Genomic DNA, 13,744 nt, shown 5'->3' on the forward strand with positions numbered 1-13,744 from the left:
AGGAGCAAGCATCTTTTAATTTCATGGCTGCAGTGATTTTGGAGCCCAAGAAAATAAAATCTGTCACTGCTTCCACATTTTTCCCTTTTATTTGCCACGAAGTGATGGGACCAGATGCCATGATCTTAGTTTTTTGAGTATTGAGTTTCAAGCCAGTTTTTTCACTCTCCTCTTTCACCCTCACCAAGAGACTATCTGTCATTAGAGTGGTATCATGTGCATATCTGAGGTTGTTGATATTTCTCCCAGCAATCTTTATTCCAGATTGTGATTCATCTAGCCTGACATTTCACATGATGTTCTTTGCATATAAGTTAAATAAGCAGGGTGGCAATATACAGCCTTGTTCTACTCCTTTTCCATTTTTGAACCAGTTGCTCCATATCTGGTTCTAACTGTTGCTTCTTGACCCGCATACAGGTTTCTCAAGAGACAGGTAAGGGGATCTGGTACTCCCATCGCTCTAAGAATTTTCCAGTTTGTTACAATCCACATTCTCAAAGGCTTTAGTGTAGTTATTGAAGCAGCAGTAGATGTTTTTCTGGAATTCTCTTGCTTTCTCCATAAGGCAGCGGACGTTGGCAGTTTGGTTCTTCTGCCTTTTCTAAATTCAACTTGTATTTCTGGAAGTTCTCAGTTCACATACTGCCGAAGCCTAGCCTGAAGGATTTTGAGCATAACCTTGCTAGCCTGTGAAATGAATGCAATTGTACAGTAGTTTGAACATTTCTTTGTCATTTCCTTTCTTTGGGATTGGAATGAAAATTGACCTTTTCTGGTCCTGTGGGCTTTGCTGAGTTTTATAGATTTGCTGGTTGAGTGCAGCACTTTAACAACATCATCTTTTAGAATTTGAAATAGCTCAGCTTGAATTCAATCACCCCCACTAGCTTTGTTCATAGTAATTGTTCCTAAGGCCCACTTGACTTTCAGACTCCAGGATGTCTAACTCTAACCACACCACCGTGGTTATCTGGGTAATTAAGACCTTTTTTGTACAATTCTTCTGTGTGTTCTTGCCACCTTTTCTTAATCTCTTCTGCTTCTGTTAGGTCCTTACTGGTTTGCTGTTATATAAGATCTTCCATCCTCTAGGGTTGTGATTGTCAAGCTTGGCTACTAACTATTCAAGCTGACGTATAGCCAGTCCCTGTGTAGGAATGAACTTGCCCCAGCAGTTGGAAGTACCTTGTTATAAAATGCCACATAAGAATAAACTTTTTATGTTGTAGGTCATTCAGTGGTGCACTCACCACAAGGATGATCCTCCTCCTCCTGAGGATGATGAGAACAAAGAAAAACGAACAGATGATATACCTGTTTGGGATCAAGAATTCCTGAAAGTTGACCAAGGGACACTCTTTGAACTTATATTGGTATGTTTTTAATGCATAGTATAGGATATTTTTGGCATAACCTTTAGCACTTTTCATTTGTTACATTCATTGATACTGAATTTTAACTTTAAACTTGTGCAGTGCTATATTTAAACCTACGTATCAATAACCACGTTAAATGTAAATGGTCTATGGAGAGGGAGAATGGAGAATTAAATGTTTAATGAGGACAGAGTTTCAGTTTAGGAAAGTGAAAAATTCAGGAAATAGAAGATGGTGAGAGTTGCACAGCAGGGTGAATGTAGTTAGTGCCCTTGAACTGTGCAGTTAAATATGGTTAAAGTAATATGTTTTGTATTATGTGACTTTTTACCAGAATAAAAAGATGTAAATGGTCACCACAAGTAATTGGATAGAAAAATAAGACTTAGCTATTTTTACCAGAAAAACTCACTTTGAATATAAAGACACAATTAAGTTTATAAACGGTGGAAAAAATATGCTAACAGTAATAACCAAAAGAAAACTAGAGTGACTATATTAGATTTCAGGGTGAAGAATGAAAGGATTAAAGAGGTTCACTATATAATGATAAAGGATCTGTTCATTATTGAGAGGACATAGGAATCCTAAATGTTTTTGTACTACTAAGAGCAGAATTTCTAGAAAGTGAAACAAAACCAGTAGAAGGATAAGTATGTAAATCCGCAATCATAATTGTAATCTCAGTTGAGATCTCAACATCTGTCTCTGGTGAAACAGATAGACAGAATCCACAAGGATGTAGAAGATTAATGACAGCAGAATATGCTTTGAAGTGTATACTTCCAAGATAGACCTGTTTTGGGCTTTAAGATTTAACAAAGTCTTTAATTTCTTAAAATTGATAGCTTTTTAAGCTGAATTAGATGTTCATTTTAGTCACTAACTTTGGATTTGATTTAAAGCATCAAGTATATAATAAAAATGACAATTACTTTACAGGCAGCAAACTATTTAGACATCAAAGGTTTGCTTGATGTTACCTGCAAGACTGTTGCTAATATGATCAAGGGCAAAACTCCTGAGGAGATTCGAAAGACATTCAATATCAAAAATGATTTTACTGAAGAAGAGGAAGCCCAGGTAGGTAGCTAACAGCTTGTTCTTAATCAAATGCTTTTAAAGAAACTAAAAACCCATAGCATGCTAGGAATAGAGGTGTTTATATCAAGAAGTCTTTACCTTACTTGAGGGAAAATAGGTCCCTTTGGTATGCTAAAAATATACTGGTGTCTTAGCCTAAGCACTTAGATGATACTGATCTTTTATAAGCATAACAACAATTAGTTCTTATAGTGCAGTTTGATGTTTGTTCCTTAGCAGTTACTAGTTTTGGACCTGGGACCTTACATGTAAACCATCAGTATTTTACTTCAGAGGAGCAGGCCCTATGGATTGTATGCCAGGATAACTAGCGTACTGAGAAGAAATGAATAGATCAGAATGATTTTGTTGACACAGGTCATGACTAAAGCTGTAATTGCCAATTGTCTTTGCTTTTTTTGATAATTTCAGCAGGGCACAATAAAAAAACTCAGGAAGGAAAGAATGGCAACCTGAAAGTATACTCTTAATCTGTTTTTTTTTTTTTTTTTTTTTACTAGTTTTCAGTCTGTCTTTCTAACCTACCTCACAGGCTATTGATGAATCATTAGGTAGTGGTTTTAGTAAAGACTACTTAAGGTACTTCCTTATATGTGTCTCTTCTAGGTACGCAAAGAGAACCAGTGGTGTGAGGAGAAGTGAAATTTCGTGTCTAATGCTGTAACACTGTAAGGATTATTCCAAATACTAGTTGCACTGCTTTGTTTATAATTGTTAATATTAGAAAAAGAGTCAACAAATGCAGCAGCAAGTCAATTGTATCAGCAGAATGTTGTCCTCATTGCATGTGTAGTTTCAGTACAGTTCCCAAACTTAAGGCCCAGTTTCTTCTAGTGTGATTGAAAGTTTCTTTTCTTTGCTCTGAATAAAATTGAACTGTGGGTTCCCTATAGAAAGTGGCATTTTGGGCTTTCCCTTTTTGTAAAGCAATTTCTGCCTAGTTTATTGTCCAGTTAATTTTAGTTCAGTGACTTTTAAAGTTGGCGTTGTAAATAAAGCAACTTGCAAAAAACCTTCTGAAATAGAATTTAACAACGTATTATCTTTATTCAACTGGAAACTGGATAAAGGCTACTTGAGGTAAATGCTTTGAGTGGGGTTATCAGAGTGTCTTTAATCTTCCTGGAGGAGTAAGTACCCCTGGTATTCATTAGCCTGTATGTAGCAGGGCTTCCTTAATTGGGTCTGAGGGCTTATTTTTGCATTTTTAATCCTCTCAGCTTTGAAGGCTCAGTTACTACTCAGTTAGTGGTTTGGGAGGAGATATAATAATTAGTTTGCTAGCTTTTCAGTTAAAAAAGATAGCCTATATGGTGTGTCATCTTTTTATAATCAGTGATCCCATGTGGGGGAAACTATTCATACTACTTGCATGTAGAAAATAATTTAACCTTTAATGTTAAAATGTGTGGCATAACCCAGAAAGCATCCATCATGAATGCAAGATACTTTCAATAAAGTTACCTAGTAGGTAGTAAATGGTTTGCTTTTTGTGTATTTAAATGTTTCTCTTTACTTAATATTGAAAGAGTTAAATTTGTGTGTGGTTGTTTAGTTGGAAAAGACTTGGAGGCAGTTCTTGTCCTAGTTCTCTGGAGGCTGCTTACATAACTAAGGTTCTGATAGACTTCTGCCTCTTCTAATTGTCATTGATACCATTCAGGGGAACCACTGGCTCAGTTTTTTACTGGTGTACTCCAAACTGCTCTGCTCTGGTTTCCAGCCTCTCACCTACAGTTGAATTAAGTTTTTCTTGGTAGTTTGAGATAGCTCACAAATTTTTAATTTTCTTTCTTCCTTGTGCTCCCTGTTCTTCTTACTTTAGAATTATCTGTATTCACATGTAGTTTTAATGTGTTCCCTTCGTGTAGCTCTTGTGGCTCAGATCATTACTAAACAGTAGTTTGCCTTTATTTCATCTCTTATTTGTCTCATATCTACCTCTACAATAGTGTGTGTGTGCTCAGTCATATCTGACTCTTTGTGACTCTATATAGCCTGCCAGGCTCCTCCGTCCATGGGATTCTCCAGGCAAGAATACTGCAGTGGGGTGCCATTTCCTTCTCCAGAGGAATAATTGACACACCAAAGACTATACCTGACCAAAAAGCCTAAAATATTTACTCTATGGCCCTTCACAGAAAAAGAATGCCAACCCTTTGATTACTTCTGGATCCCTGATTCCCTTTACTCAGGAATTAAGCTATTTTTCCATTTGTGCTGGTTTTAGTGGGGAAGGTAGCAGCATTCAGTCTAGCTAGAGTATCTCATTTCTATTTCCCAGAAGAGAAAGGTCTTTCTGAATATGTAAGATTGAGTGGACAGACAATATGATTGTTCCCTTCCTGACTTTCTGTAGACCTTGACCACAGTCTTAAATCATGATTAATAGAGATCTAACAGCTCATCTAAGAAAACAGGCAATTTACGGACACTATTAAGAGGCCCTTCAGTTGAAGAGGCCCTTCAACTGGCTGCAGCACTTCCCTAACCTTTTCCCTCTTTCTGCTGTATACTCATTATTTCTTGAATGTGTCTACCAGTTTTCCAGCCTCTCATTTTTATCCAAAGAAAGTGAGGGGCCCTTTGCCACAGCATAACAGCAAACCTGTCAACCTGTCTGCCTTCTCATTTCCGAGTTATTCTGAGCAAATACTGTAGTATGAAGTCAAGCTGTGAGGCTGGAGTCCTGCCTCTTAGGACCTATATGGTTTTGGATAAGTTGAAAACAGTAGCTCCCTGCAGTGTAATGCTGTTGGTGAGTTGTTGGTTAAGGATATATGCCCTCTAAGAATTCTTAACCTCTTTTGAAGTGCTATTATTAGCTTGCCTTCATAAGTCCATCTTTAATATACAAAATAGATATTACTTAGTTTTGATATTTTTCCAAAGATTCACAGAGGTATCCCTTATAAAAGTTAGAGATCCCAGAGTGGCATTATACTGTGATTTGTTTATTCTACAGTTGTTCCTACATACCTGCTGCTGGAATTAAGCAAAATCTATATTGTAACTTGTTGGACCGCATGATGTCATGCTAATTCTTAGTCTGGAACTAGCTGGAGAAGGATGGTGGCAGTGAGTCACTGGGCATGTGACTCAGGGCATATGAAGTTTTCTTGGTAGTTTGAGATAGCTCACAAATTTAATTTTTTCCTCCCCTTTTTTTTCTCTAATTCATGGGGGCCACTAGGCATAGACTCATTCTTACCCCTTGGACAGAATTTGCCCTTTCCAGTTAACTCCATTCTATACAATCCCATACTATTCTTCAACATCTCTTTGGACCTAGGCTGGGCTTTTATTAGTGGGACTGTCCCCATCTCTGTTGTATCTCTCCCTGCTGTACTCGTTGAATATATTCAGTTATGGCTCCTCTGAGACCCCCATTGCCCATTGTGGACAAGCAGACCAATATAGAGAGCCTGAGGTCCATGGTAATTTGAGGTCTGAAATAGGTGATTAGAATAGTTGGGATTGGGGAGGTGACACAACCTAGGAACCTGTTCTGCTTTGGTGACTGGCTCTGTTTCAAGAACCCATGTGTGTGTGAGCGTGCTCAGTTTTGTCTGAGTCTTTGTGACCCCATAGACTGTAGCCCTCCAGGCTCCTCTGTCCAAAGGGTTCTCTAGGCATTTGCCGTGCCCTCAGGGGATAGGCATCAAACCCCAGTATCCTGCATAGGCAGGCGGGTTCTTTACCACTTGCACCACCTGGGAAGCCCCTATGGTGAACTGTTAAAGCTCTCTGGAGACTTGACAGTTACACTAAAACAGCTTTTCTAACCTGACAGAAAAGGCAGTTTAGCTTTTTTAATATAATGAATTAGTTTTTGGTTTCACATCTTATAGGCCTGGCAAGTCTGTGTTACCCTTGCCCACTCTTTGTGCAGTTTTTTCCCCCTAGAATTGCATGCAGGAACTAATAGCCTTTCTTTTTTAGAACAGTGTAGAGAACCATTCTGGCCTTCTTTAGCCAGGCTTACTAAACACTGAATAAGGTTGGGCAGCATAGCTTCTGGGCTGTTCAAAGTGTAGTTACAGTTCTGAAGTTAAGCCACAGGGCTTCCTATAGAGGGGGAAATGTCAATTTGGGAGGCTTGGGGAGATTCTGCTAGCTTGCTGGGCGGAGCCCTCACCGAGTGTTCTAAGCCCAGGAGGGCAGGGGAGCAGCTTTAGCAGGGGATGGAACAAAGCTCTGTATTTCAAGCAAATCTGCCAGTTGTCTAGGAATCTGTAAGGGAAGTTCGGGTGTCTCAGAAATATCTCAGAAAATGACTAGTTTTTGGCTGGAAATGAGGTGGGACTGCTGTGGTATTTGAAATTGAATTTGAGGCTACACTCTCAAGTCACCCTGTGGCCTCACAGGAATGTGCTGGTATGATCTCTGAGGATTTGAGTTTCCTCTTTGAAGTCAGGTTTTTTTTAAAATTTTTATTTTTAAGGCTGGTTCAATTTTAAGAATGTTGCCAAAGCTCTCCTCTTTACCCTCACATACACAAAGAGTGCATTGTTATGTGTCCCGTGTGCTCTTAAATAAGACACCAGATCAGATGCAGCAGCCCGGTCTTGCATAAGCCTTGGTTAAAATGCAGTTTTTTGAAACAACTAGGCCAGTAGCCAGAGAGGATTTCTTTAAATGGGACAGATGTCAAGAGAATGGCTGGTCTCCTCTAGCACCCAGAAAAAAGCAAGTCTAGGATTACAACTTCCAGTGGCCTACTTCAATGATACTACCCTGGAAGATGACTTTATATTTTTAAACATAAAGTCCAAAAAATTAACTGCATTAAGTGAAAATTGTAAAACATGATGGTGGCCCAGCCGCTGGCTATTGTGATACACTTCTTGGTCAACTTTTGTATCTAATGGTTGACTGACCTTTTGAGCTGGCTCTGTAACTTCAGAGGTTTTGTATAAAATGAATACTTCAGGAAATACATCACGCATCTTGTCGGTCTTTGGGAGGAAAGGGTGCTTAAAATATCCGTCTTTTGGATTTTACGAGAATACCAACTTATAAAAGATTGCTTTGTGTTCATGTTTTCCTTAGAATAGGATATGCACTTGTCTTCTCTTTGCCTTCAGAGGGAAATTAAACCCAGTGATGTGTGCCTGTTTCTGGTTGGGTTGACTTAGGGGCTGTGGGTGGCAGTTTCCAATCCATCCCCATATAAGCAATGGATGCAGGTTGGCCTGTGCCTGCATCAGTGTGAGGTCAGAGGACTAGCGGGGTTAAGATCGCAGCTTGGAATAGGGGCTGTACACCTAGCATGAGCTCTCTAGGTTGGAGCAGGCCCCAAGTCCCTTAAGGAGAGGTGACCAGAGTAAATCCCTGGCTCAAGGTCTTGAACATGTGTAACATAATAGAGAAGAAACCCACAGTTTTGTGACTGTGGAAAAGAAACAAGTGGCATACTGTCAGTGAAACAGCTTATTGTTCAGAGGCAGGATTTGAAAAAGAAACCCAGTAAAAAGTATCTTTATTCTCATATCAAAGTTTTTCTGTGATATTCATTAACAATACAAAAATATCTTGAATATTACAGTGGTCATTTTTCTCTCAAGACTTTTTGAAGCACTACACTAGAACATACGATCTTTGGATTCTGAGAAGTCAGTGGCTAAAGTAGGAACTAGGCTTTTGTTGAGGGGTGTGTGTGGGTACAAGGATAGCCCTTTATCTTTGGATTCAGGCTACGTACAGTGAAGTGGAGGCAAGAAGAAAACAAAACTAAATTAAATTAAAACATGTTTGTTTTTTAAGGCTCAGGGTTGAAGCTTGGCTCAGAAATGGGTTAAAGTAGGCTGTGGTGAAAACCCGATGTTCACCACTAGAGGTTTTCTGGGCTCCTGCTTTAGTTATATGGTCTTCCTTCCTGCAGCCCCATAGGGAAACTGAAGCTGGCCTGCTTACACGCTGGAAAATAGGTACTGGCTGTCCTGAGGTTTGGTTTGCCCTTTCTTACAACTGTCTAAAGAGCTGGCTAGACTGATGTGGATAAGCTGGAATTGGATCGGACAAGGCTCTCAGAAGTGGGGAAGGATGCACACTGGTTTTGAGCCACAGCTGACTTGAACCAGTGACTAGGGCATTAGGTATCAGGGCTTCTTAGGTGGTTGAATTTCTCAGGAAACGTTTCCAAGTAATTTGAACTATAGCCACAAACGCTCACCACCCACACTTGCCTGTAAGGTAGTGTCAGGTTATTCCTGTTGCTGGGCTGATAGGCCTAAATCTAACCTATTCCATTCACTTATTGAAAGCTGCTAAAAAGAATGTGGGTAGAAGCTTCCCTTGGTTCAGCTTACAGATAGCAGATGGTTTTCTGTAAACAGGGCTTCTCCAGGCCCTTAAGAGAGAAGCACTGTCATCTTGAGCTTTGTGGTTGTGACCATGCTTACATGTTGTTTGGTAAACCAGCTGGTTCTTGGTCCATGAAGTATCTGGTACAGGGAAGGTGGGGCAGTGGTGGAGGGGAGAGTACGGAAAGCAGCTGGGCTCAGTCCAGTCCACCTATGACCTATGGAGGAAAAGCAAGGGGGGCAGGGGCACCTGGCTGTCAAGACAGGGAGGGAGCCTGCCACAGGCATGGGGGATGCCCCTGACGAAATGACACAACACAGATCTGCTTCCCATCACTTGGAGCAGTTTGGATTGATGGCCCCAGGTTTAGGCAGAAGTTGTGCAGACTCTGAAATCTCCAGGGCCTGAGCTGTGAGAGGGAGCCAACAGGCCCCCTGGCCGGTTTCCACCTGCTTTGGGACTCTGTCGTCTCCTCTCAGAGGGTGAGCCCCTGGAGGAAGCCATGTGTCCTGTGCATGCTAGGATGCCTGTCTCTGAGATTCCTGTTGCTGTACCTGTGTACTCTGCTGGTCGCTCTGAGGGGGCTGAGAGGCTGAGAGTGGCTGAGAGGCCTGGTGATGTAGGCGCCGGTTCTGCAGGGCTAGCAAGCAGTTCTGTGGGGAGGTGGGGCAGCAGGAGGTACGAGGGCGAATCCTGGGGAGTTGGGGACCTGGGGCAGCCTAGAGCACTGTCATCGGAAGGAACGGGGCTGGGGCAGCGGCCTTCTCCGGGTAAGTACCGAATGCATTTCTTTTTCCTCCTAGGAATAGTGAAGAGAGTTATCTGTAAACAGAGGGTGAATTCATAGTCATACACCACAACCAGAAAATGCTGTCCTTGCACAGGCCTATTTCCCCATGACTTACATACATATGCCTATGCCTTAGGACTTAGCCTGACAACTGCTGGGCCTGGCCCAGACCATGGACAGGTGCAGTTCCCAACAGAGCCACTAGATGGCACAGGGACCTTTTGTAGCTCCGTGTGTGGGCTGCCTGCTATCTTCCAGGACAGCTGTCTCCTAATCTAGGCTGTTGCAGCTCTGCTTCACGTGTCTGTGAAGCTCAGATCTGATTAATGTGTGCTTGTGGCTTCTAGCCCTGAGCATTCCAAATACTTGGAGCTATGCTAGGAGCAGAGAAGGGGAAGAAAGGGAATTGTCTCACCCATTCCTACCATCTTATTTTCTGTTTGAGGACAGGGCTGCCTCCCATCATGTGTACATATGCACACACACTTACTCCCCCAAATTCCTCTTTGTTCTTAGACAGGGAATGTAGGGGTACCCTTCGGGGCTGAACAAGTATTCCCTAGAGTCAGTGAACTTAATGCCTGGAGCAGCCTCAGCCTTGGCCCCGGCAGGCCTGGCCTGAGCCTAATATATATAGGCCAGGCCTGAGCCATTTGGTAGGTATATTTTCTTTTCCCATATACAAATATTGTATGGTGAAACACAGGTTTAATGCCATAGGATCTGAGTATGGGTGCCAGGGGTACCTGTGTTCACCTCTCCCTACCTCTGGTCTCAGTAGGTCACATGCCTATTGGGCATTTACCTTATTCAGGTTATTCTCTACTACAGTACTACTTTGTTGTTCTTAGATGTGAGGCTCAGTGTGGTACAACAGGGATCCCAATTTGACGTGAAGGAGCTGGTGGTGCACAATGACGCTGAGGCCTGGGGACAGGGGTTTGAGCCACTTAAATGCTGTGTGTGAGATTTGTCTAATATGGACCTGCTCGGCCTGATTAGCACATCCATTACCAGGGAACCCTGGGCACCGGGCACCAGGCACCAGAGATGCCTTTTAAGCCTGCCTTTCCTTCCATCTAGGATATTCTCTATTCCTTCCACTTAGACCCAAGTGATCTTCCTCACAAGCTGTGTTCATTCTCACTCTCAGGAGGCATTGGCTTCCCAGTCTGTGGGTATGTTGGGGGGCTAGAGGCCAAAGGAGAACAGCAGGCCCAGCAGAATCTGTGCAGAGTCAGGGAAGCAGCTTGAAGCAAAGGGAGGGTGGTGGTGGGGACAAACCCACCTGCACGGACCACACCAATCCGTCTGCTGGTTGAGGCCAAAGCGAGCACGGCATTTCTTAGGCGAGCCAGGGTCTGCTCACAGCCATGCCAGAGGGGCAGAGCAGGGCAGAGGGCGGGCAGGCAGGCAGCAGGGCAGAGCAGGGCCCAGAAAGAAGAGGTAATATCAGTGTTAGCCAGTCACAGATACCCCACAGTCCCTACAGGCAAGGGCCTCTCCATGGCCTGTCCAGTCTTAGTGGGAGGCCAAGGGCCCAAAGCCAAGGTATCAGGAAAGGCTGGCACCCAGCTGGCAGTAGAGAGGCAGGGGAAGAATGGTGGGGGTGGGAGGGAGCAGACCCTATCAGGCTGGCTCCTCTCTGCCTTGTGGGGCCCCTTGCAGCGAAGGGGCTGAGAGAAGGGCCTGAGGGGCCCATGGGGATCAAGCTTCTTCTGCCTTAGGCCTTCCCATCCCCTCCCCCAAGACCCTGCCCATTTTGTCCATCTATTTTAGCCATCAGTTTTTCTTCATCTTTGCCAGTGCCCAGTCTTGCTTGACTCATTTCCCCTTGTGTTGTCACTTAAAGCCTATGCTATACACGATTGAACATTGTCCAATCTTAGAGAAAAGACTGAGGACTCTGCTGAGCCCCAGTACTAGCCCCCTGTGTGGATATGGATATATTCATGGATATGGAGTGTGAATTACCAGAGTTGGGACAGGAATTCACCCACAGGAAGATTACCTGGAGCAGGGTGTGGCTTTCCTGGGTCCTCTATACAGTGCACTTGGCACCTCCATGAGAAAGAGGGGCTGGGGCGATAGAGAAACTACTAGGCACCAGCCAACAGGCTGTGTGACTATAGAGCTTGGGCCTGGAGCGTGGCTCGCACTCCACCCAGACAGCCTGATGCTCACCTCCGCAGAACTAATCTGGATGCAGTGTTTGGGTTTAGTCTTGATTCAAACACTCAGTTCCTCACTAGGTTCTCTGGCAGAGGGTGGCTGTTAGGAGGGCTTACAAAGGAGTGTATGTTTGTGGTGGGTCACAAACCATTGCTACAAGAATTGGCTTCGGGCTTCCCTCGTGGCTCAGTGATAAAGAATTCACTGGCAATGCAGGAGACACAGGTTCGGTCCCTGTCCTGGGATCCCACATGCTGCAGGGCAACTAAGCCTGTGCGCCACAACTGTTGAGCCGGTGCTCGCAAGCTGGGAGCCACAACTACTGAACCCTGCATGCCGTAGAGCCTCTGCCCCACAACTAGAGTAAGCCCTTAGGCGGAAATGAAGACCCAGCCCAGCCGAAAATAAAATTCTGCTGGTCTTCCCTGAGACTTAAAATAGTAAAGAGTCATGTCCAACTCTTTGTGTCCACTCATGATGCCAGTCTCCTCTGTCCACGGGGTTCTCCAGGCAAGAATACTGGAGTGGGTTGCTGTTCCCTTCTCCAGGGGATCGTCCCGACCCAGGGTTCAAACCTGGGTCTCCTGCATGGAAGGCAGATTCTTGACCATCTGAACTCCCTGGGATTTAGTACAGCTCTTATTCTGGTGGGGCTTTGATTTGTGAGATGCAGGCCTAGCTCTGAGGGAAGGCCTCACCTGAGTTGGATTCTTGGTGCTTTTCCCTCGACCGTCTCTTCTTCTTCCCCTGCAGGGAACAAAGTGGAAGATGCTCAGGACTCTGGGTGTGAGTGGTTGGGACACCTGCAGCCTACTGCCTAGTCAGGCTGCCCCTGGGGTTCCTGGCCCACCGTCCCCTCTGACCTGACCTGGGGCCCTGGTGTTTTCTTGACACCAGTTTTTGCTAGGTAACCACAGGGAAATTAGGGGCTCCTCCTCCCTTCCCCACACTGGCCTCCATTTTGAAGGAGGAGGTGACTTCAGGCTCATTTACTTCTTTGTGCTGACCTAATCAAATACTGCACAACGGCCCTGTGTGGAAGCACATCCTGGGGAGGGGATGGGATGCGAGCCTGCCTTCACAGCCGGCTCCCCTCATCTGAGCCTTCCTGAGCTAGCCATCAAAGGTCTTGAGCCTCTCCTCCACCCTGTCCCCTCCTCCTGTGTGCCTTCAGGACAGCAGTCCTGACTTCCTCTGGGGTATGGCATGCAGAAGGCTCCCCTACTGCGTGTGTTTGGCCACTCACATAGTTGTCCCGCGCCGACCAGCCTGGGTATAGCTGCATGTGCAGCTGCCTCTCCTTGCGGGCCAGCTCATAATACTTGGCCTGCTCTTCCCGGGACAGTGCATGCCACTGCAGTGGGGAAGGGGGGCAGATGGAGGATGCATCAGAGAGTTGGCAGGCTGCTCAGGGTGAAGGTAGTCAGGGTAGTCACCCCTACCAGCCCACTTGCCCCCGTGGCCTCACCCGACGGCCCAGGATCTGGTTGATGGCTGCACTCTCTTTGAGCGTGCACTCCGCAATGACTTTGGCTCTCATCTCCTTCATGTATAGCATGAAGGCGTTGAGTGGCTTCTTGATGGTTGGCTTCTTGGCTTCCTTCTCTGCCTTGGAGTCTGCTTGTGCTTTCCTGAGGGACAGATGAACACTCAGGAGCCCTCACGGTGTGCACCTAATGCGCCCCTCTCCCGTGTCCTGTGCGTCTGTCTGTCTCTGTGTGTGTGTGGTTGGATAGATATACTAGGGTTTTGTAAATGGTATCTTATTTTAGCTGCCCCAAAGTAGGTGAGCAGAGCTCACTATTGTTCCTTATAGGAATTTTGTAGCTAAGTAAGGAAAGCCCCTCCTCTCTGGGCTCAACCTAAATCCTTGTCCCCCATTCTGTCCACCCCACTCCTGCTTCTGAGGGTCAAAAAAACTGGTCAGTGGTAGTGGTAAACTGCCACAAGATGGCTTGACAGGGGATCTCCTGGCAGTCCCTGGAGGGAGGGC

At 44.7% G+C, this 13,744-nt stretch overlaps 2 protein-coding genes across 2 annotated transcripts in view; one reads left to right on the forward strand and one right to left on the reverse strand.

Annotated features, from left to right (window-relative positions):
- Positions 1–3,958, forward strand: part of SKP1 (S-phase kinase-associated protein 1) — a 13,217-nt gene extending 9,259 nt beyond the window's left edge. Inside the window, exons 4-6 of the mRNA XM_010844519.1 lie at positions 1,233–1,376; positions 2,322–2,462; positions 3,090–3,958. Coding sequence (XP_010842821.1) covers positions 1,233–1,376; positions 2,322–2,462; positions 3,090–3,125 — 321 coding nt within the window. The 3' untranslated portion in view covers positions 3,126–3,958. The remainder of the gene's footprint in view (positions 1–1,232; positions 1,377–2,321; positions 2,463–3,089) is intronic.
- Positions 3,959–7,948: 3,990 nt separating this feature from the next.
- TCF7 (transcription factor 7 (T-cell specific, HMG-box)) overlaps positions 7,949–13,744 on the reverse strand; it is a 31,684-nt gene continuing 25,888 nt past the window's right edge. The window contains exons 6-9 of the mRNA XM_010844626.1: positions 13,220–13,410; positions 12,998–13,105; positions 12,450–12,498; positions 7,949–10,940 (exon numbers count right to left, since the gene is read on the reverse strand). Coding sequence (XP_010842928.1) covers positions 10,771–10,940; positions 12,450–12,498; positions 12,998–13,105; positions 13,220–13,410 — 518 coding nt within the window. The 3' untranslated portion in view covers positions 7,949–10,770. The remainder of the gene's footprint in view (positions 10,941–12,449; positions 12,499–12,997; positions 13,106–13,219; positions 13,411–13,744) is intronic.

The sequence above is a fragment of the Bison bison genome, unplaced genomic scaffold, assembly GCF_000754665.1.
Source record: "Bison bison bison isolate TAMUID 2011002044 unplaced genomic scaffold, Bison_UMD1.0 scf7180017864203, whole genome shotgun sequence".
NCBI lineage: Eukaryota > Metazoa > Chordata > Mammalia > Artiodactyla > Bovidae > Bison > Bison bison.